Source organism: Crotalus tigris, unplaced genomic scaffold (assembly GCF_016545835.1).
Source record: "Crotalus tigris isolate CLP2741 ecotype Arizona unplaced genomic scaffold, ASM1654583v1 scf7180000024506.7606697, whole genome shotgun sequence".
Taxonomy (NCBI): domain Eukaryota; kingdom Metazoa; phylum Chordata; class Lepidosauria; order Squamata; family Viperidae; genus Crotalus; species Crotalus tigris.
This window is the reverse complement of record NW_024100678.1, coordinates 1,643,731-1,662,734: the sequence shown is the minus strand read 5'-3', so window position 1 is coordinate 1,662,734 and position 19,004 is coordinate 1,643,731. Positions and strand designations below refer to the sequence as shown.

General features: G+C 35.7%; 1 protein-coding gene across 4 annotated transcripts in view; it reads left to right on the top strand.

Moving 5' to 3' along the window:
- Positions 1 to 19,004, top strand: part of TEX15 (testis expressed 15, meiosis and synapsis associated) — a 41,019-nt gene that overhangs the window by 12,083 nt on the left and 9,932 nt on the right. For 3 of the 4 annotated variants that reach the window (XM_039333653.1, XM_039333652.1, XM_039333654.1), the window contains exons 3-7: positions 2,566 to 2,731; positions 4,386 to 4,623; positions 5,708 to 5,854; positions 7,739 to 7,901; positions 11,488 to 16,676. In XM_039333653.1, the coding sequence (XP_039189587.1) occupies positions 2,566 to 2,731; positions 4,386 to 4,623; positions 5,708 to 5,854; positions 7,739 to 7,901; positions 11,488 to 16,676 (5,903 nt within the window). Of the gene's footprint in view, positions 1 to 2,565; positions 2,732 to 4,385; positions 4,624 to 5,707; positions 5,855 to 7,738; positions 7,902 to 11,487; positions 16,677 to 18,003; positions 18,531 to 19,004 lie in introns of those variants that run through there. The other variant, XM_039333656.1, reaches the window with a different exon arrangement.

Here is a 19,004-nt window from a genome sequence, read left to right as displayed (position 1 = left end):
CTCCCCCAGAGCCCACCAGGCCAGATATGTGAAGTAGGTGAGGGCCATGTGCTGGCCACTTCCAGGCGATGGTGCATTTCTTCATTCCTCACGAAGGGTAACACCTCCCCAGCTGTGTTTCTTGCCTGTTTTTCTCCCTCCCTCATCTCAAATATTTTCCCACCACTTTGTACTTAGGAAGGAAGGAAAGAAGGAAAGGAGAGGAAGGGTCTGAGGGAAGTCCTGCCTTAGTCCTGTCCTGCTGCCCTTTCACCATCCCCTTGCCTCATCCTCTGACCTATCCTGGGGGTCTCCCATCCTATTGCTAAGGAAGCTTTGGATACAAAGCTGGGTCTTCTCCCATGGAGAGGGAATGGGCCTCCCTCTGACTTTGCCCTCGTACCCATCATGAGCAACCTGGGTAAGGAGAGCAAACACAGCAGGAACCTTGAGGATGAGGTAAGTGCAGCTGGGCGCCCCCTTGAGGAAGTGGGGCTGGGCTTGGTGCTGCGGGTGCTTGAGGGCCAGGCTGGGCATTTGATCTCTGCTGTCCAGGGCTCCTGGCAGCCCGCACCACCATTGAGCCCCCCCTCGCATGGCCTGAGAGGAACAGTTAGGCTCCTTCAGTGGACCATGCCTTGGCACTTGCCCTGGTCCCAACCCTCTTCTGCCAGAGACCCTCAGATCCGTCCCACTCCTGCACAGGCCTCCACAGGCACCCTTGACGTGAATGATGTAGAGCTGGCCACGTCCACCCAGTAAGCCACACCCACTCTACACCCACCCAGTAGGCCACACCCATCCTGGCCATACACACACCCCCCGAGGGCAGCCACAATGCTGATGCGGCCCTTAATGAAATTGAGTTTGACACCCTTGCCTTATAGGTTTTGTAAACCTTGAAGCTTCCCTTGAATAGTGTCTTAATAAAGGGAGGGGTGGTGGAGAGAGCTAAAGAACAAACTGTCTCATTTATTAACTGCGGACAAGATAAAGGAAACTTATGGGGAAGACAGTAAAAAAAAGTTATTGCCAGGATATGTTTGAAACAAAGAGGAAAATATTCTTCAAGTAAAGATTCTAGACATATTGTCAGCACCATTGGCTAGAGCAGACTCAGAAATCATCTCCACAGAAAGGATAAAATCACATTTATTTATTAGTTGTAATAACAGTATCTTACAAATCTGACGTGCTCCACTTCCTCCCATTCTTAAACGTGGATGAATCAGGAAGGCATCTACCTGAGTCATTCGAAATGTTATTTCCTTGCTCTGACTTTCAAAAAAAAAATGTTTCATGCCCCTTTTGTTTAGGTAACTGTTCCTGTAAATTTCCATCAAAATTATCTTCCTTACTTTCTACATAGACCTATCCGGAGGTTTTGTATTACAGCACTTCTGTTGTAGCTGCTGTTTCAATTATTTTCTTTGGTCAGATTTTGGACCCAGACTACAAGGTTCCTAATTGAAATACTGGAATCTCATGGTCTTGCCCTTGATCATGGCCTTGATTGGATTGTGTGTGTTTTTTTTAATTGCAAAGAGGTTCATTCAAAGAACAAAGTAAAACATAGTTAAAGAATAAAACAGAAGGAACATTCTGTGCACAGAAAAAATAGAAGCAGATAGAATTTGAAAATACTCCCATCAAAGAAGAAACAATATGAAGCAGAAAAGGTAAACATTTATGTTTGGAGACTATGTAGTCTCATTAAGAAAATCATTAAATTATTATATATGATTGAATTTGGATAGCTTATATCAGGGATCCTCAAACTCGGCCCTTTGATGACTCGTGGACTTCAACTCCCAGAATTCCTCAGCCAGCTGAGTTTGAAGATCCCTGGCTTACCTCTACAAAAAGAATTTGAAGACTTAATTTGAATAAGTGTCCATGCCTGTTGTAAAATGTGGCAGATTTATTTAATTCTTATATATTCTTTGTAGACTGAGGTTTCACATCTCAGCTTATCAGTGTGGAATTAAAACCTGCTGCAGCTTTTTTAATGCAAGGTCTTAGCTGGTGAAGAGTCAAGTTTCAGACTAGATTCTGAAGGTTTCTTAATTGCAATGCATGTTCTTATAATATAATATAGAAAGTATATGTTATGTTAAAGGCAAAAATATAACCAGTGTTGAAATTAAAGCAAATGTCTTTAGTTGATATAAGATTATGACAAAAGTATTTCCCCCAATCATTTTACCTCCTAACATTTATTTCTAGAAAAATATTTTTGCTGGAAATTTTCCAAATTAACAATAGTAATAGCACTTAGATTTATATATCACCCCATAATGCTTCACACTGCACTCTCTGGATGGTTTGCAATGTCAGCATATTGCCCCCAACAATCCTCACTTTATCGACCTCAGAAGGATTTAAAGGCTGAGTCAGCCTTGAGCCAGTCAGGTTCAAACTCCTGGTAAAGGGCAAAGTTAGCCTGTAATATATCATTCTAACCACTGCGCCACCACACTCTTAATTTTGAAACTTTTAAAATTATGTTTTTAGAATTACTGTTTACCATGGGAGAACACTGATTTTTTTTTTGTATTTTTTTTGTTTCCTTTTCTTTATGTTTAGATTTTTTAACAGAGTGCCCTGCTAATAAGAGGGACTACAGTGAGATTAAACAACGTCTGAATGAAAATTGTCTTGATATACAGTGCCATTTGGAATCTTTATGGCAGTTTCATAAAATAGAGATGGTTCATAATAAAGATTTGGAAGAAGAATTCATTGCAAAAAGGTGAATTGATCTAATGTAAAAATACAGATCATTAATGATTTTACTGAATAGGCTTTTTGCCCATGATTGATCATGCATCTGCACAACAATCTGAGATAGAGATCAGCCTAAAGTGATCAGCCTGCTTGAATGAGGATTTGAACTAGTGTCTCCTCTGGTCTAAATATTTGTTTTAATAGATATTTTATCAAGTTTTTATAGTTACAAATCTTTAGTGCTTAATTATGTGTTGTCTGGGTTCAGATATTTAATACAACTTCCATTTCTACTCTCTGTTTTTCTAGCCATTTATAAAAATTATCCCATGTTTGAAAATATTCTGTATCTTCTTTCTCTTTCATTTTCAATGTAAGCCTATCCATTTCCGCACAATCCAAATTTTTCCTAATTATATCTTCTTCCGATGGTGTTTCTTCATTTTTCCAATACTGTGCAAATGTAATTTTCTCTGCTGTTAATACATGTAATGTTAAATATTTACATTTAATATATTTAATTATACCTAGAAGAAATAGTTCTGGCTTAAAATCTACATGTTTTCTTAACATTTTCTGTAACCATATGTGAATTTTTGACCAAATTTCTTTTGCTTTAGGGCATGTCCACCAAAGATGATAGTATGCCCTTAGCTTTTGCCTACATTTCCAACAGTTACTAGACATGATTTAAATATTTTTGCTAATCTTGCAGGTGGTAAATGCCATCTATAAAACATTTTATATAAATTTTCTTTATAAGTAACTGCCCTTGATATTTTATAGTTTCTTTCCCACAAATTTTGTCATTTTTCTAATTCTATATTGTGCCCAATTTTTTTTGCCCAAGTTATCATTGTTTCTTTAACTTGTTCATCTTTCATCTTCAGGTTTAACAAAAATTTATAGAAGTTTTTTAATCAGTTTTTCCTCTGACAATAGTTTGATCTTTATAAAAACCATATGTTTTAGCATCTTTTTCGTATCTCATTTGCATTTGCAAGTGTGGCCACCATGATAGCTCAATGCCCTATTCTTCCAGTTCTTGTTTAGTTTGTAATTTCCCAGTATTCAAAATATCTCTGTATGTCACAAGTTTCTCATAGTTGATTAAATTTGGGCATATGCAAGCTCTGTAGATTCCTGTCCCAAGAATCCAGACAATATACACAATAGGGAATTCTTAATGAGGTCTTTAGAAAATTGGACAGATTCAAGAGGTCCTAGTCAATTATAAATAACCTCAGCATATACTTCTTGGCTTTTCTGCTAAGATCATTTATACCATCAATTCCCATGGGTTTAATGCAAGATATAAATAATTATAATAAATAAAAATGTATGATTTGTATCAAATGTTAAGACCATGAATGCAAAAGAAATGAAGTCTGTCAGGCTAAAACTTCAGTTATGGCGTGACCTGGCATTCAGCATGAAGTCCATAATTTGATAGCGGCAAGAATATAACAAAAGTATATAAGCAAATCATTATTTCAGCTAATGTAATAATTGATGTACACTGATATACTCTACATTGACAGGCCCAGACACATTTCGCTTAAAAGGGGAAACTCAAGGGTATATTACTAAGAAACCAAGAAATTGACTGCTACTCTTTTAAGTTAATTTACATAAAGAGTAGAACCTGCCTTGACAACATTATCTTTTTTTATTGTTAGGACTGAGTTACGTGAAGAAGGAAAGCAAGATAAAGAACTCTCTAGCTTTTTAGTTGTCTCTAGAGATGAAGTGCCACAAATTTGTCAGCATGGCCTATGTACCACCGGTCATTCCATAAACATCATGAAAGAATTAGGAAACCCTCAGCTGGGAGTTTATTTGTTCCGATATGTTGATATTGCTTTGAATTATGCATCCAAACATTCATTTCCAGTGGAAAATATCATTATATTCAGGGTGAGTCTTTGCATATATATTTTAAAACTGTAAAGCAATTACTCTGTAATGTGGGGAATCATTGGTTTGGATCCTGAAGTACCCTTTATTCTGTGGAAGGAGTTGGTTCCAAACAGATTTAACACTTTGAATATAAGTTTAAAATGGGCTTTTCTAAGGATATGTGAAAGCTGAAAAAGTATAATTACACATTTATAATTATTTTATAAAATTTATAAAATATATAAATTATTTTATATAATTTATAATTATTTTATAAAATTATAAATTATTTTATAATTATAAATTATGTAAATATAAAATATAAATTATTTTATAATTTATAATTATATGTAATACATACTTATTATATATAATTAAACCTAAGAAATTGTGGGGAGAGCAAAGGAAGGCAAATGATGAAACATTCACAATGATGTCATGTAAATATTTTCATTTCATTTATTTTCATTTATTTGAATCAATTTGTGTCTCTGCGTGAGTGTGCTTTACTTTGATGCCTTTGTAGTTTAGTGCAGACACTGCTGATTGAAACAAAGAAGTCCATGATTGTTCCAAGGATTATTTCTAAAACACTACCAGAATTTGTAATTATTATTAAGCCAACTATATGGCGAGACAATTTCATTTTTTTTTTAAAAAAACCCAACTCATTAGCCAAAGGGATTAGTGTAAGAATCCAAGGAAAAGGGGGGAGAATGTGTCTAAAATTCACATTTCATTTAAGGGCAGCCATTAGTGTAAGCCAGCAGCTTCCTCTATACCTGCTAATTTACAAATGTGTCCAGCAATCTAAGAATTTATTTGTTATAGAAATTACTTGAACATCTCTTTCCCCTTCCTCCCCCTCTACAGAAATATATTCTGGAGCTTATTCATACTACTGACAATGGAAGATCATATGTAGCCTGCAGAATGCCCATATTTTTTTATAAAACAAATAGTTCAAAACTACCACATATGGTTATACAATAAAGCACTTTATTTTTCAAGATTCATAGCGCCAAAAAGCTGAACTGCATTGCTAATAAGCTAGTGTAATATAAAAAACACTGAAAAGGTTTTGTTTATTTTGTATTTCTAGGTTCTTTTAGGAAAAGTTAAAAAGGTTCAACCACCTAAAAGCCAAAAGAAAATTGTACTGGATCCAACTCCAAACTTCGACTGCCATATGTCTAGAATTCATCCTTCACTTAAGGATTCTTTGGAGGATCAGGCTACTGGGTCCTTGGTAAGTAATACTTTAGTGATTTTATTAGAGGGGAGATAAAGCATGATGTCCTACATCAGTGGTTCTCAACCTGTGGGTCGGGACCCCATTTGGGGTCGAACGACCATTTCACGGGGGTCGCCAAACAAGGCTGTCCGCCATTTTTTCCCCTTTTTCTTTGGCCACGCCCCTGGCACCCGGTGATGTATAAGTGGTTGGGGGTCACCACAACATGGGGAACTGTATTATGGGGTCGCGGCATTAGAAAGGTTGAGAACCACTGTCCTACATGGTTGTTTTTTGAAGTTATTTCATTTTTTAAAGTTTATCATAATTGAATTTTAAGGAGGGGTGTACAGTTGAGAAACAATATATTCAGAGGCTATAGCAAAGCTTGAATATAGCCTTATATGAAGTTTAGTCAAACAAAAAGTATTTGGTGAACAAGGTTTCTATTTCTAACATCATTATAAAGAAGACCCTTTTTCTAGGCTCTTCAAGATGGACAAAATCTAGCATTTCACATGAAGAATCGAGGGCTGGTATTTTCAGTAACTAATTGTGCAAGAGATTAGCATTTGGAAAACTGAAAGTCTTATCTGACCTACAGAGTTACTCAGTGCAGGAAGAATTATCATAAAGTATCTAGGTTTATTTTTGTGATTGGGTTGTTTTGGTTCATCATTCAGCCATTGTTGGTATGGAAGTGTCCCGGTTTTCTCCAAGCTTAAGAACCACAATATATATTTTACTAGCCAGGGCAGATATAATAAAAACTGCCTCTTTACAGGTAGTCCATGATTTACAACCACAATTGAGCCTGGAATTTTGATCCTAAGTCATTGCAATCACACATTTGAGTCACCACATGGCCGGACTCGATTTTATGACCATTTTTAGACTATTATGAAGTGAGTTATCAAAGTTGTTAAGCGAATGATGTGGCCGTAAGTCTGAATCCAGCTTATCCAACATGCATTTTTTGCTAGAAAATGGCAAAAAATGTTGCAAAATGAAATCATGTGACCGTGGGATACTGCAGCCAGTCATAAATCCAACTTATGATCATGTAACCACAAGGAGGGTAGAGCAGTCTTAACTCTTTGAGGAAGGGTCATACATAAAATCAAGAAACAAGGCCCAAACACATTCCAAGCCACAGACCCGGGTACATAGCCAAGCTTCTAAAGCCTTACAAAAGGTCAAAAGGGTGGGACCATTTAATCTCCAAAAGGAAAAAATTCCACAAATTAGGGGCTACAGCACAGAAGGCCCTAGTGACTGCCAGTCAACACTTTTGGGCTGACAGGATCTGCAGCATACCCATATTGACCTACTGGATCAAATTGGATGGGTAGAGACTCTTGTAAAAAGACATTCCCTCATGTAACCTGGTCCCAAGCTATGTAGAAATTAGTTGGATGTTGATGTCCTGTATAAAATATATGCAGTCTTTCTTTGAATTCAGTTGTCTTCTTCTGCAAATAAATGTATATACTGTATGGAGCAGTACACTTAGGAGAGGATGAATGCTGTCACAGCTTTGATAATTAAAGGGGGATTTTTAATTCTGCTTTACTTTTAAAATGTTATTAAATACTTTCCATAGACATTTTATCCTGCATTTTCTAAATGAAAATTAGCAAATAATTTTGTACTAAAATTACAAAAACATGTGATGCAAATTGTCACATTGGATACTTTAATTTTTCACAAAACTAGTACATTTATTTTGCGCCTAGTTTGTATGATACTTTTTATAAGAGAGATGTGCTGAAACCTATTAAAACTTTTACCACTCATTTTGTTGATCACAATCAGGTTACTATTTTTGGTCTTTGTCTAAGTTTAAAGTTAATTATCCAGGTATTTATTTTTATGTTCTTGCAATATTTCCATTCGCAGGTATATTTTTATGAATATAACGAAGATTCAAAACCTGTGGATAAGCCCAGACAATGTCTTCCATATGCTGTAATACATGTAAAATCTGTTAATCAGAAAGGAGGGGCTGATTCCTTTCTAACATCTTTGAAGTGTAGACTTAAAAGATTACCCAAGCATACTGGTAAGCTATCTTGAGCTTTTATGTTAATTTTATTGTATTCCCCCCCCCCCTTGATTCTGCCCAGTTTTACATGTTATAGGTCCATTGTTTCATGTCTCCTTCTTAGCTTCTGTATTTAACTTCATAGCTAGGACTCCCAGTTCTGGAATGCAAAAGCACTAAATCAGTATTTTTTTTTAAACTTGGCAACTTTGTGTAGACTTCATGCTAGCTGGGGAATTCTGGGAGTTGAAGTCCACACATCTTAAAGTTGCCAAACATGACAAAACATTGCAGTAGATCAAAGCAAAAAGACATGTATTTTGGAACACTTTGTTGCTTATCTACTGGTCAGACAGATTTTTACAACATATTTCTGATGGCCATTTGATGCGTACCTGCATTATTCATAGGCTAAATTCACAGGCTAAGCTGTGGTTTCTTTAGTCATGGCTTAAAAAATAAACTTGGTAATAGTAATTGGGTCTTAAGCTACAACTCCATAATGTGTATGATTAAGGTCGCCAGCAGAGTTCCAAGAATCTTTGGTCCATCTCATTGTCTAATTGTTCGCATTTGCTACAGCCTAGTCTGCTTTTCCACTACTTTCCTGCTTCTCTATCGTTGTCTCATCTGTATTCCTGCCAGCAAGGTAACAGCTTTTTCTGTAATTTGGGGGAAAAAAAATCATTTTATTATTTTTGCCTTCTTGATTTTAAATTGTGTTTTTTTGCACATCTATGGAAGCAAACCCTACTGAACTCCATTGATTTGAATTCTGAATAGATATAGACACACAGGCCCCTTTTTAAAAAAGAACTGCTGTTTTCTCTCCCGTTCCTATTCCTCTCTGTCATTTTTCCCCTTCTGCCCATTTGTTTTCTGATTTTTTTCCAGAGGCTAGTTGTCTTCAGTGATAATAAACCAAAAATAGAACTGGATGAATACAATCTAATAAGACATTTTTATTTCTTATAGTTTTATATCTGTGTAACAATGTAAAAGGAGGTGCAGGTTTACTCAAATGAAATTTTGCTTCACATTTCTTAAGTGCACTTCAATAAGCCTTTCTGAGTTGTAATTTCTGGCCAGCAAATTTCTCCTTTCAGATTTAAATGCTCCTTCCTCACTGCAGTGCTCTTGAAATTGTTCATTCGTAAGCATTTGAGTAACCTGCACCTTTCTTCTCCCATCTTAATATTAAAAAGTAATGGCCGGATTAACATACTTGTGATTTGTTTGATTTTTGTTTGATTTTTTTCATATGAGCTCAGCCAGCTTATGGTTTGCTAAACTATGGTTTTAGGCCTAGGCATTCAGTACAAGCCATGATAATATAAGATTTTATTTATTATTAAATGTATTTCCCTCCCTTATTTGCCACCCATCTCACAGTTTGACACGAGATGAGTGACTTGCATGTATATTATGGCAACATTAAATCATTTGCATCATATGCAAAGCGATGTGACAAGGCAAATGTTATCTTTTGTTCCCATATCTCCTTCCCCCACAGATAATGGTGGCTTTGTCGGATGTGTAAATCTAGTCAAAGTATTAAATGTGTATTGTTTGCTATTGTGCTTGAAATTTTCTTTCAAAAGAAAAGATTGTTGCTAGTTTGGTATTGGACAGCCAGGTCTTCCTGAAATTCAGCATTTCTTGCCATTGGACAATGGTAATAGAAGTATGTGGATGGCCATTTGTATTTATGCGGATGGATGGCACAATCTGGACTAACCAGCAAGGGAAAGGACTATGTAATGCAGAGGCTAGAGGCTGCATAAGTGAAAGGAAATGGATCGTCAAAGGATATCTTTGGCAAAAATATTACATTAAGATGCCCAAGCCCCCACCAGGCTTCTCACTGCTGCCTTCAGAACTACTCTTCCTCTTTTTTATCCTTAATCAGACCATTCTGAGCCCTCAGCTCAGGATCAGGCTTTTTAAAAAGACTCTCTAAAATAAATTTTCAGTAGCTAGTTCCAAATAGAAGAGAAGAGAAGAAAGCTGGAAGGGACCTTGGAGGTCTTCTAGTCCAGCCCTCTGCTCAAGCAGGAGACCCTATACCAGGGGTAGGCAATTCTGGGAGTTGAAGTCCACGAGTCATAAAAGAGCCAAGGTTGCCTACCCCTGCCCTATACCATTTCAGACAAGTGACTGTGTAGTCTCTTCTTACAGTAGTGGCCAAAATTGTGGAAACCTTTTGAGAAAAGTGTACAGTAGAAATGCCACCTTTGGTTAAGTTTCCACCATTTTTTCTTCTAATTTCTTTATAACTGCAGCCTTGTTCACTTAATAATACTAGTTTACATCACTTTCTGGGTGACCAGTCAACTCTTTGCACCATTACTTTAATTTCATTACGTTTTACAAGCTCACTAAATGAAAGAATACACAAAAACCCAACCAACTTCATAGCGATCACATAACACACTGACAAATGTCCTCTCAGCTTCAATACATGACATCAATCACTGAATCCTACTGTGATCTGATTGGCTCATTGCCAAAACAAGATGCCACCTGATTGGCTCTCTAAACACTCATGCTCATTGGCTACAATCAGATGAAGGAAAGCTACCTGATATCAACCTAAGCAAGTTGTGCTTCCTTTTTCTGATTATTTGGCTATAACTTTTCATAGAATACAGTACAAATAATTGAACAAACTATGTTGCATTACATTCTTGATTAAATTATCTTTCCATTGATATATAATTTTATGGTACTACTCCAAAAAAAGTGGTATTAGCCACCAAACCTCAAAAATACACTTTTCCCAAAAGGTTTCCACAATTTTGGCCACTACTGTAAAAACCTCCAATGATGGAGGGCCCACAATTCTGAAGGCAAGCATTTCCACTGGTTAATTGTCCTCACTGTTTGCTACCATTGAAAAGGTACTGTGCTGCTATGTTTTCCCCAACCTGATAGATTTCTGACAGAAGGAAAAAGATGTGAGAAATGTCAAGAAAGCACAAAAGATACAAATACAAGCTTCCACTCCAGTAAGATTCTGAGGGTCATTCTATAATAAAACTCTTGGTTGGACGTGGCCAGAGTTTTTAATGTTACAGTCAGAAAATTTTGATAAATTTGCCTCCTTATGTCACTGCCATGGCTTTTTGGAAAAACAGAAAAATAGCAGGAAATAATTCATAGGCAAATACAAAATTATTACTACTCAAGCATGTCAACATAGCAATTCTACAGTAAATTCTGTTACAGAAATTTGCTCTGCCTCTATATTTTTTAAAATCCAGCTACTCAATCTTCCCTTTTTGATAATATAACCTGTTCTATCCTTGGTTTTGTATAAAATTGTTTGCAAGCCAAATTGAGTTTGTGGAAAATTTCCCTCCTGGATTAACTGTTTACTGAAACTTTAGAAACAAAAATAAAAGTTTGCTTCCTACAGTTACATTGGCTTACCAGTTAGAATATTCCTGGGTATTTTAGCTATTGTAAAATCTTGGTGAACAGTTAGAAAGCCCACATTAGCACATCACATATCAAAGAGTCAGAGTTTGGTTAAAATTTGTCTTTTTCTCCCATATATAAAATATTATAGCCCTCAAAAATCATATCTCTCTTTCATTAACAGGAGGAGTTATCCCTTTGGAAAACTGTACACGGGTGACCAGGATAGGTAAAAGCCAACTCATCTACGAACATTTCAGAAAACCACTAGAAATGGATGTATCTGGAGAAGTTTCTTCTTTATCTAGAAGCACACAGAACTGGAATGATTCTGAAGACAAAATTCATGGTGGAAAAAAGAAACGCAAGCCAGCTACAAGATGGGATTCAACACAAATGAAAACAAATATTCTATGTAAATCTGACATGGAAGCCAGCAAAGATATCAGAGGTGAACATGTGGGGGACGATAAGAAGCATAGTTTAAAAATAAATCCGGAAGATTTTTATGACTGGGAAATTGGTTCAAGTACTGTAACTACTTCAAAATCAATGAAAGATCCAAGATTAACAAGAAGAGAACAGAATGTGGTGAAGCAAAATGAAGAACATATTGTGAAACCACCATTCTGTAATGACACCAGTATAAGCACACACAAACCAAGTCCTGAAAATATAATATCTAGCAAAAACAAGAAGTACAATAGAGAAGAAATGGATAGCCAATTTCAAGAGAATAATATTTTTCCTTCTGAAACAGAGCATTCAATTCCTCTTGACACCAAATGTACTTCATCTAGAGGAGAACATTGTGGTAATATTTTTCAACCTGCATGCTGTAAAAAAATGTATGCTTATGAACGGCCCTCAGAGGAAACTACATCAGAGAATTTTAAACAAAATAAGCTTCAAGCTCTGAACATATTAAATGTAAAATCTAAAAACTCCAACATGGCTGAAGCCAATCAAAAAGATAAGCAAATATATTCACCGTCTGAAAAAGCAAATAATTCCCTAGATAATGATTATATACTAAACAATATCAAAGAAAAATCTTCCAAAAGAATTAGCAATATAGAGAGCCTCAGGTATCATCCTTCTGATACCTGTAAAACTGCTGTTATAAGAGGCCTTAGTGAAGAAAGTATGTGTCTTTCCAAGCCAGAATTGTTAGATCAAAATAATTTTGAGGACGTTTCCTTGGGGTTATTTTGTGAAGGACAAAAGAACTGTAAAACAAACAACACAGTGGAAACATGCTTTAATGAAATACATGTAAACCAATTAGAGAAGGTTCCATGTGGACAAGAAAGCAAAAAGTATAAATCTGCAACAGAAACTGCATTTAAAAATGCAACAGAAAACTCATTAAGAAAAAAGCAAGAGCCTGATAAGAAGGTCTTGAAGAAACCGGCAGATAATATGAACAATTGTACAGAAACATCAGAAAATTCAAATACTTTAGATTTTTTTTTTAACTTGAATCTTCAAAGAAGCTCGTTAATAGAAACAGAACAAACAAACACAGAACATTGCAAAGAGAAGTTTGAAGAATTGCAAACATTGCCTACTAAAAATATTGACTTGACAGATCACGAGAAATTAAATCACACAACATTACTCACATCGGTTCCTATATCTTTGGGAAATATGGGAAATAAGGAAATCAACAAACAGTCAGAAAATACAACATTTTCAAATGCCAGTTCTGAAAGTTTTTGTAGTCAAGTTCATGAATTATTTGGGCAAGATATAGAGATGAAAAGTGATAACACCCACAGCTTAGACATTTCTGGTGAGATAGAAAATGTACTAGAAGAGTGTAAGAAACGTCTCTCAATGTGGCACAAGCCATGTAATCATGGAAATATTAGTGAAGATAATGTCTATTATTATTTACAAGCACGTTTAGATTGGGACAATCTGCTTGGAAAACCTAGCTCGAACGTAGATCTTTCAAAAAATCCAACTTCGAAGGCAAATAACGGTAATTCTTCAAATATGGAGAAATCTGGGGAGGAAAGAGGAACTGAGTTATTTAATACATTTTCATGCCCTGATTTACAAATTACAATAACCAATATAGTTCAGTCAAAATTAGAAACTAAAATGGAAAAATGTTCAACAAAATATTCAGCACCAAAAAAATGTATTAAGTGGTCAAGCGGGGGAAAAAAGAAAAAATATGCAAAGGGACAACAAAACTCCAAACAGTATTGCAAAAAGAAAGAACTCAACATACGGTCTTCACCCCAGAGTTCTTCACTATCCAAGGGACAGTTTAAAAAAAATGAGCAGCCTGAAAAATATATTAAGAATATTTTAAGTGCACTTGACAACACTGAAGCATTGCTATGCAAAACCAAATGCCCATCTCAAAAAATAATTGGTGCAATGTTTCACCTAAGAAAAGCTCGGAAGACTGTTCAGAGTTTAAAAACGGTAACAAAATCTGGAAGAAAAACTGCAGGTAGTGTGTTGTCCAAAACAAGAAACAACTTACTGAATGGTGCCTTATTGTTAGATTCTTTTGAAACATCTGATTGCAGTATAGATTTTAGCAGTGATTGTGCAAAAAATAAAGCAATAAAAACAGTCTCTGAAAAAAATGCCATCTTAGATACTACAGAAATTAAAAGTATAGAGCCACTTAGCGGTGAGCCTATCATATGCAACAAGAAGAGATTTGCTGGGGAAGGCCTTTTTGGAAATACCCAAGAAAAGAATCAAGAGAATAGGCATTATAAATCATTTGGCAAGTCAGCTGAACACCAAGGAAATACTACTAACAAAATATCATCTTGTGGTGACCTGCTGTCTCCTACATCCCTTGAAGATAATAATTTGTGCCAATCCACTCATTGTTGCGTATTACAGAAACTTCAAGAGGAAAACATGAAGGAAAGAGGACTACCAGAAACCATGACTGACTCTGCAACTGGAAGACTAGATATAATCCATGACACTCCTCTGAAGTCCTTAAATAACCTAGATTTAAGACAGAAAAACCTGAAACAAATAAATCATGTCATCCTTGGGGAATCCACATGCAGGCAGACTTCCTCAGGCAGTGCTGATAACTGTGACCAGCTTCCTTTTAATTCGCCACTAACTGCACTTTATCATGTCATGCCCAATAAAACAAACCAATCCTTCACTAGCACCGAGACCAAGCAAAATGAACGCTATTTTCCAAGCCCCTCTTTTGACCATTGCAGTGATTTCAGCAATCACATCAAACTTTCCGAAGTAGGAATTGGTCTAAAATCCTGTGATTTTAACTGTAAAATATCAGAGATCTTACAAAAGGCCGATAAAACTTCATCTCTGAATATACTGCACGAACAGGTTTCATATTGCCAAAGTGCTCTTCCTTTGTTCATTGCAGCTTTTGAAAAAAAGCAAGGTTGTTCTTTTGAGTGTGTTCTGTTTTCTAGGGAACTACTTGAAAGCTCTAACGGAAATATGCAAGCAAGTCAGAAACTAAAACCTTGTGCTATAGAAGCATTAGTTGAGCTGCAAATTATAATGGAAACAATGGAGTTTATAGAGAATAAGAAAAGATTTTTAAAAGGTGAGCCAACTTTTCGAAGTTTGCTTTGGTATGATGATTCTCTGTGTAGCGAACTGTTTGGTGGGCAGTCAGGTTATCAACAGCAGTCAAATTTATATCCTGCTTTTCAGATGAGATTAAAATACAATGCCCTTAATGAATTACAAATCTACCACAAGCAGTTAATGGAAGCTTTTGAAAACACTATATCTGAGAATGATTCTTATTATTGCTTGTTGAAATTAAGGCGAGAAATAGAAGAGTGTGAATCAGTAATGAGACAGATTTCCAATGTATCTGATTTTTTTTTATCTGTGCCTTTTACTTGTGGAGCTAACTTTGGAGATTCTATAGAAGACCTAGAAAATTCAAGAAAAGGTACAATGGATTTAATAAATGTATCCAAAAGCCTTCCAGGCATGAATTTGAGTAGTGAAAAAGATAATCATCTCTGGATCATTATTGAGATTATTGGTAAAAAAATGGAATTTGTAAAGGCGTGTACCAATGAAGAGTTCAATCTTAAAACTTCATTATTTGGTCTGGAACATATATTTTTTGATGCTGCTAAAAACCTTGTTTGTCGAGAAAGAGATACATTTTTGAATAACCATTTGGAGGATGGGAAAGAAGTGCTCCAAATATATGAAATTGCTGTGGCTAAACTCTATGACATTTATGAAAGTATGATGGAAAATTCTGGATGTGGAAATGATAATAGAACTTTTGGAGGATATACTGAGAAATGTACAGAAGACTCTTCTAACTGTAAAGATGTACGTTCTCAACACAATGCAAATTGCTTCATTGAAAAGTCTCTAACTTCACAAGATAGTTGTAATATAAGTGAAATCTTGGATGAAGCACAATCTGCAGATATTGAAAGACTGCAACAGCTCATGGGCAAATGTACAGTACAGATGGAAATACTGAAAAAGTATTTTCAGATTTTACAAGAAGAGGATGTAACTGTACTGATAACCCAAGAAAATATATTGGAGTTCATGAAGCATGGAGGAATTAATCCTGTCATTCTGAAGCCAGAAGCTATTGAAATATATACTGAATTGGCAATGATATATGAAACTATTTTTTTCCTTAAAAACTCAATAGCGAAGCAAGGAGATAATCCGCGATTTCGTAGTTTATTATGGTTTGATTTATCACTTCTGCCTGAACTTTTCCAGTGCCAAGAAAAAATGGCTTTCCTGTCTTATAGGAAAGACAAGCTTATAGAAACAGTAGAGGCTTCCATCTTTGAACTTCAGGAGGAGTTGAATGTTACTTATGACTATGCAGAAAGTTTAAATTGCTCATATGCACTTCATCTTCTCACAAGAGAACTTGCTGAACTTTCAGAAACAAGAAAAATGTTAGGAACATCCAAGTCCCCTGTCTCCATGTGTGTAGACTTGGCACCGTATGCTATCGCTTTAAATTATGGAAGTACAGTTTCTGAATTAGACTGTAATTATAACCAATTTTCTTCACTTCTTGAGAAATTGATGTTGGCCGAAAAGAAAGATTTAGGAAAAATGGCTCACATTATGAAGATGATGAAAACCATTGAGCATATGAAGTTTATCTGTTCCACACAAGGAAAATCTCCTCTTCCTGTGATTATACATCAGATGCTTAAAAACTGGAGAAAAGCTTGTCAGTTGAAACGGCAGCTTGTGGGAACACGATTGGATCACAGTGGCCAAAATCTTCAGACTTCCCAAATTCTACATAAAAGACCATTTAATGTAACTTTAGAAGAAGATGAGCCCTGCCCATTAGAAGAAAAGATTGATGTCTCACATAACAAAAAGAAAAAGGTAAGGTCATCCAATACCTTCTCTAAATGGTGCTTTGTATATTCACTTATTTATTTATTAAATTTACATGTCACCCATTTCTTCCATAGGACGACTCTGGGCAGCTTACAGAACATGATACATGAACTTAATCATGTATTATATAAATGTTAGATGATACATTTTCAAGAGCAGTGAGATTGCTGATAATGTACTTTTTGGAGTGTAATTTTCTATCTTACACATTCTATTTGACAACTTTAGATGTAATTTGGATGTATGGTATTTTCTCTATTTAAGTCCTAAACAAGGATGGATTAAGATCATGATGGGGGTCTCATAGTAAATAATGGAACCCCTGCTTTGTCCTTATACCAAACACCAATGTCTCTCTCTCTCTCTCTCTCTCTCTCTCTCTGTGTGTGTGTGTGTGTATGCACATACTCTCAAAACTATTTTATATACAAAGTAAAAAAATGCAAAGGAAAAAGAATAGGATTTTATTCTAATTGTACCAGTTTTTGGTCTGATTGTTGTGTTATTTGGGAGCATGGTTACATATAAATTTAATAAATAATAAAAATAAGCACCAACAAATATTTGATTTTGATTTACTTTCCTTGCTATGTGTACATAATTCCGTTTTTGAACTCAAAAGTAATGTACCAAGCACAGCACATTATTTGCATTAATATAAAAAAACTAAACAAGGAAAACTGTGCCTTACAATCTCAAAATTTAATAAATGGAATAGTACAGGTAATCCTTAACGTACAATAGTTCATTTAGTGATCGTTCAAAGTTACAACAGCACTGAAAAAAGTGATTTAAGCCATTTTTCACACTTATGACCATTGCAGCATCCCCATGGTCAGGTCACCCAAATTCAGACGCTTGGCAACTGACTCATATTTATGATAGTTGCAGTGTTTTAGGAGCATGTGATCACCTTCTGCACGCTTCCGACAAACCAAGTCAATGGGGAAGCCAGATTCACTTAACAACTGTATTACTAACTTAACAATTGCAATGATTCGCTTAACAGTTGGGCAAGAAAGATCATAAAATGGAGCAAAACTCATTTAATTGTCTAACTTGACAACAGAAATTTTGGGCTCAATTGTTGTAGGTTGAGGACTACCTGTATATGGATTTGATTTTAAGCCACCAGATGATTTTTCATTTAATTTTGCGAAAGTAAAATGTTTTAAGTCTCCAAAGTTTGCTTTAATAACTCTTAGACTAGAATTAATTCATTGTGTGATTAGTGATATATGGATTGAAATAAACCGTTCCCAGAATGTTTGGGAATGCACATCACAGCACTTCCTTCAACTTTCTTCTCCAGGGCCCTAGATCTTGTTTTACGGCAGAGAAAGAAATGGAAAGAAAATCCCTCAAGTATTGACAGAGCAACTGCTTGTCATTAGAAATGGAGGCATAACTACATCACTCTAGCAGTTGCATTTGAAGCGGAAAAAGATTGAGTCATCCCCGTCCTTTCAGTAATCGTGACTTTTCAAGATAGTGAGCTATTAAAGAAAATTATGGAAAACCTGCTGTCCTTGTTCCTTGTTGCTTGTAAACTGCTTTATTGGAATGCTTGAGCGCTGTAATTAGATTGCATAAACTCAGTGTTCCCTTATCTGCAGCTGCTGCTTTTTCAGTAATGCTACTCTTTCTATTAAAAAAGCATTGTGAAAGTACTATCAGCATATTCAGGACACTTTCTAATTCATGTATATTTTGCTAGTAAGCTGCTTTGCTAACAACAAGTTGCAGGAAGATTGTTATGAAGAGTGAATACAAGTCTACTTTTTTATCATTTCAGCCAATGTGGACATTGTTGCAAAGGAAATAAAACATATAACTAATGATAGAGTGTTATTAGTTTCTGTTATTTAAATATTGCCTTTAAATCATATGGCCTCATTAGTCTCATACTGAGATTTCCATATAACTCATTATGTAATTAAAAAATTTGCATTCAGTAAAAACAGATAAAATAAGCAAATTTGAACCAAGAATCAGCATAATGGTTAAGGCAGGGGTAGGCATCCTTGGCTCTTTTATGACTCGTTGATTTCAACTTCCAGAATTCTTGAGCCAGCTGTGCTGGCTCAGGAATTCTGGGAGTTGAAGTCCACAAATCATAAAAGAGCCAGGGTTGCCTACACCTGGGTTAAAGCATCAGTCTAGAAAGCAGGAGACCATAAGGTCAAGTCCGACCTTAGGCAGGAAAGTCAAAGTCACTTTGGGACCAGTCACTCTCAACCTAATTCACCTCCTAAGGTTGTTATTATGGGGAAAATAGGAGTAGGAAGGTGTGTTGCATACGGGTTATTTGAC